This window comes from Heliangelus exortis, chromosome 29, assembly GCF_036169615.1.
Source record: "Heliangelus exortis chromosome 29, bHelExo1.hap1, whole genome shotgun sequence".
Lineage (NCBI taxonomy): Eukaryota > Metazoa > Chordata > Aves > Apodiformes > Trochilidae > Heliangelus > Heliangelus exortis.
Window position 1 is genome coordinate 1,889,805 of NC_092450.1, and position 5,197 is coordinate 1,895,001.

At 54.3% G+C, this 5,197-nt stretch overlaps 1 protein-coding gene across 1 annotated transcript; it reads left to right on the plus strand.

The window, feature by feature from the left end:
- The first annotated feature begins 2,258 nt into the window (after window positions 1–2,258).
- On the plus strand, window positions 2,259–4,590 carry NXPH3 (neurexophilin 3). The gene is made up of 2 exons (XM_071728377.1): window positions 2,259–2,702; window positions 3,839–4,590. Exons 1-2 carry the CDS (start codon window positions 2,646–2,648, stop codon window positions 4,565–4,567), a joined length of 786 nt encoding a protein of 261 aa, XP_071584478.1. The 5' UTR covers window positions 2,259–2,645; the 3' UTR covers window positions 4,568–4,590.
- The last annotated feature ends 607 nt before the right edge of the window (window positions 4,591–5,197 follow it).

The following is a 5,197-nucleotide window of genomic DNA, read 5'->3' on the forward strand; positions in this document are numbered from 1 at the left end:
CCAGGAAGGTAGAAGCACCATCCCCTGTTCAACACACTTGGGCTATTCAAGGAGTTCCAGAGGGAGCCATAGGAGCTCGAGCAGCTCCTAAATCAGTCCTCCTTTATGCCACTCCAGTCTCCAGCTCCCTCCAAACACCAAGAAACCCAGAAAGTCACATTAAATCATTTTTATCCCTTGTTCTTCCTCCTCGTACTGAGCCACACTGACCTCAGCTCATCCTCACCGGGTTGTGAGGAGCCAAATTAGAGCCACAGAGCTGCTCCCCAAAATCATTTCACCAGCATGGAAACAAATGGGATGCATCCAGCATGGGAAGAGGGGGTGGTGGGGACCCCACCAGCTCATGCAGCACAGGCTGCTCCAGGCAGGAGATGCAGGTGATGGCACAGGCATTTGGAAGTTTTATGAGGATCCTTCATGGAAAATCAGAGTAGTTAGGGGCATGCAGCCTATTAAAGGTACCCAGCACACCACTGGGGCCCAGGACAGCATTAGTGCCACCATATATCCTCCAGCACTGTGTTCCTTCTGGTTTTAGGATGCCTCAGAGTCCTTCCAGCTCTTGGATGAATATTCTGGAGCTTAATAGCTCTGGCTACCAGGAAGGGGCTTTTTTTTTGAGGAATTTGTCATTCCTTTGCTCATTTTGGCACAAGCTGGCCAGGGGAACATGGCCCGGAGTGCCACCACTCCATGGGAGCAAATGCCACCAAAACCAAGCAGGTTGCTCAGCACCAAGTAAAAAGTGATTCAGCCCCCAGGTAACTCCCATGGCACCTTTCTGAGATGGAAATTCCAACCTGCTTCAGATTCCCAACAAAACCAGGAGGCCCCAGGCAGAAGTTACCACACCAACTTGGCAGCCACCTTCCCAAAACTGCAGGAAAAATCCTCCCTGCCCAAATCCCAGCATTGAAGAAGCTGGACCAGTTTGCTGTGCAGATGGGAGTGCTAGCAGGGCACTGGGTGGGAGCAGCCTGCAGCTCCTCATGGGCTCTTTCCCCCCGTTACTTTGTTCATCTTTAGCACTGCCCTGAGATCTCGCTTTGCAAAGCAGCTCAGGAAAAAATGGGGAATAAAAAAAAATAAAGGATACAGAGAGGAAGGTGAAGTGAATCATTGGAAGAAGAAGAGGAATCATCATTGAGAAAACACTGGGTTTCATCCTCATCCTGGATGAAACTTTCCATCCTGGAAAGTTATTTCTCAGTACTCCAAGCTGAAAGATGGGAAAAGGGACAATCCCTGCTTTCCCTGGGACAAAACCCACCCTGAGCAAACCTGCCTGTCTGGAACAGCAAACCAGTGGCCTCTGGTTCCTTTTTAAGCACAACACAACCTGCCATCCCTTTGCTTCTGGACTAAGGGAGAAAAAGCTCCTGGATGAAGGAACAGGCTCTGCCATTCCCTGCTCCTTTGATGGTTTCCCAAGTTGAGGAGAAGTGTCCTGGCATGGCTACAATTTGGCACCTTCCACCCCTGCCCATGAAGAGGGAAGAGGAGAATGTCATCGTCCAGGATTGCACAAGCACATCCACATAAAGAAAATCACAAATAAATTCAAAATAAACTTCCTACCCAGCCTCTGCCTCTTGTAAAGGAGATGCCAGACCTTCCAAGAAGGAAGAAAATGCTCTGCATCCTCTTTGAGCAGGTAAAAAGGGCCACACACAGACCCCTAAATCAAAAAACCTTGGTAATCTTACATTTCTCCCTATTTGTAATGATTTTTATGAGTGGGGAGGGAAAGCCTGCACAGCCACAGGATGGGGTAGGAAGCATGGCTGCAGCAGCCAGTATTAGAGGACAAAAAAAAAAAAAAAAAAAAAGAAACCTCCCCAATAAACCCAGGCCCAAAGAGTGTCCCCTCACCATGTCTATCACCTCCCAAAGGGCACAGCAGAAGCTTTTTGCTTTTTCCTGATGGCCACACTGGGGGGAAGAGGATGGGGAAAGAGCTGAATGATGGGGCAGAGGGCATTGCCACAATCCTGCCTGTTCCCCTGGTGCCAAAACAGTTTCTAAAAACCAGTGACCCCGGTGGGTCCCCCCCTCATCACCCCCCCACCTCAATTTGCTGCCTTTGTACCAGTTCACCACCACCAGCCCGGGATGCTCCTCTCTGGGGATTCTTTTTGCACGACAGCCAAAGGACCCACACCCCCTGCCAGAGCCCGCTGAGCCACCCGGGACCCCCCAGCAGCTCTTGGGTGCCCCCTCCCTGGGTTGGTTTGCTGGGTTGCAGGCAGCAAAGGGTTACGGTGGGGGGTGCCGCTCCGCTCCCAACACCTGGCAGGGGAGGGAGAAGGAGGGGATGGATGGAGAGGAGTTTCATTGAGTCTCCAAGAAGGCAGCGAGGAGCAGGCAGCGGGTGAAGCCGCCGCCCGGTCCGGGAGCCGCCGGAGCCACCATGGACCGGGGCGGGGGGAGCTTAGGAAGCAGCTTCTAAAGGGGGACATCCCCTTCCCCTCTGGCTGACATCCCTGGGTTCGGAAGAAAGGAGAGAAAAAGGGAAAAAAAGAAAAAAAAACCGAAAACAAAACCAAAAAACCCACAACAAAAATAATACCCCCCCCGCCTCCCTCCCTCCCTAAAATCTCGGAATTTGAGATCCGGCGAAGGCGGGCGGCACCGGCTGGAAAATGCATCTCCCTCGGAGCTGCATCGTCCTCCTCATCCAGAGGAGCATCTCCCTGCTGGTGAGTGCTGGGGAGGGGAAGGGGGTGCAGGGGATGGGGGTCGGGCTGCCCCAGGGACAGGGGAGGTTGACAGCCAGGAATCTTTCCCAAGTCAATTTTTCCCCCTCCTGAAGTCCACCCTCCCCCCCCTCCCCACCGCGACCCGTTTATACAAAACAATTGTCCAAAAACTTCTTCTGTTTTGGGGATTTGGGTTTGTTTTTTTTTTTTGCAGGGGCTGGCAGGCAGGGCTGCTGTAAAGGGACCTCCTGAGCACCCTAAAATTCTGCACCACCACCACTCCTGCCCAGGCAGTCCTGGTGGAGCTGCTGGGGGCAGCTCAACCTCCCCCCACCACCACCCGTGGGCCCATCTCAGCTTCCTCAGTGTCACCTCTGCCAGCTGAGTCCTTGACACCCCAGGGGTCACGGTGGGCAGCACCAAGAGTGATGGAGCATCCACCTCCCACCATGGCACCTTCCCAGCCCGCTGGGTACCCACATCCCTCCTCCCCCCCCCCCTTCCATCTGTGCTGATTTTGGGGCTGGTGCCAGGCAGCCCCCCCATGCTGGCAGAAGCAGATTTGGCTGAGGAGCCCATGTGTGGCTCTCAGAGGCCAAGGGCACCTCCCCAGGGTGAGAACTCACCTCTGCACTTTGCTGTCCCTCCTGCTGCCACCTTGCTCCCAGCTCCATCCCTCTGCCATCCCGTGGCACAGCTGGGAGGTCAGCAGAGGGGTCCATGGGACACGCTGGCAGCTGCAAGACTGGTGCAAAGGCTGTGAGGTGGGCACCCATCCCCACAGCACCCTTTGCCCAGCATCTGCAGAGGTCCCCTGGGTGCAAGCAAGGTGCCACCGCCAGCTTTCACCATCACTGAGCAGAACGCACCCATCCTGGTTCTTTGCACCCATCCCAGCTCTTCTCACCCATTCCCTGAGGAACCAGGTGAGGAGAATGAGAGCAGGGGAAAACTGCAGCCAGAAGGGAAATATGAACGACAGAGAGAAGCAGAGAGGAAAGGCAGGAGAAAAGGGAAATAAGGAGAGAGGATGGCTGGGGTCACACCTGGAGAAGTGGGGCGGCTCTGGAGGTTGGGCCAGGAGGGGGGCAGGCACCCATCACCCATCTCTCATTCTTCCCCATTGCTCTGTTCAGGTGATCTTTGGCCACGAATCAGGGAAAGGTGCTGAGCAACACGAACGCAAGAGCCAGGAGAGAGCTCAAGTACAGAAGCCCAGAGAGCTGCTCCCTCCCAAGTCCCTCTTAACTCCCACCTTACCACACAACGTGACTCTCCTGGAGCTGGTGAGCAGCTCACGGGAGCTCTGGGATATCCTAGACCACCTGTCCAAGCATGACCACGTTCCACATCCCAGGGGACAGAGGGACTTGGGGTCAGGCTCAGGCAAGCTGAAAAAAATATTTGGCTGGGGAGATTTCTATTCCAACATCAAGACAGTAAAGTTGAACCTCTTGATCACCGGGAAGGTGGTTGACCACGGCAACGGCACCGTCAATGTCTTCTTCAGACACAACTCTACTGGGCAAGGGAATATCTCTGTCAGCCTTGTCCCCCCCACCAAGGCAGTGGAGTTTGACCTGGAGCAACAGATCTTCATCGAGGCCAAAGAATCCAAAATCTTCAACTGCCGCGTGGAGTACGAGAAAGTGGATCGAGCCAAGAAGACCACGCTCTGCACATACGACCCATCTAAGACCTGCTACCATGAGCACACCCAAAGTCACGTCTCCTGGGTCTGCTCCAAGCCCTTCAAAGTCATCTGCATCTACATCACCTTCTACAGCATAGACTACAGGCTGGTGCAGAAAGTGTGTCCCGACTACAACTACCACAGTGATGTCCCCTACTACCCCTCGGGATGAAGCCCTCTGCCCATCTCAGGATGTCCTGGTGATGAGAGGGTGCTGGGGGGGGTCGGGCTGGGGAGGGGGGGTGGGACTGGGACGGTTTTGTAAGCAGGGGTGGGGGCACAGTGGTCCCTAGAAACCAGAAGCAAAGAAGGAAGAGGAGGAGTTTTCCATTTTCCCCAAAAGGTCCCAAAGTCAAGAGGAGGAATTTTAAGGCTTTTGGGGTACCAGTATCACTGAACCTGGTCTGGATCTGTGGTCTCTAGAGACTTGTTATGGGAAGGCAGGGACTGAATCTAGGGTACAGAAAATAGGACGCAAAGCCACGATGATCAGGACTTGAGTTGCTCAGTGCAATAATGGATTTGCTTTGAACTTAGGCCACGTGGTCCTAAAAAGTTGGTGACCAGGCACAGAGGGCTCCAGAAGCAGCCAGGAGAAGACCCTGGGGAAGTGGGGGGTGTGAAAGGCACCTGATGTCCCCCGTGGCTGCAGGACATCCGTGGGCACCTGCATCATCTCCTTCCCATCCAAGTTCTGCAGTGGTGGGAGTTAGACCAGAGCTTTCCCACCTGGGGATGCAAAGGGCTGGAAAAGAGGTGTCAGGATGGGTGGGAGGGACCTCCTTAGGGTGCCAAGGGGACT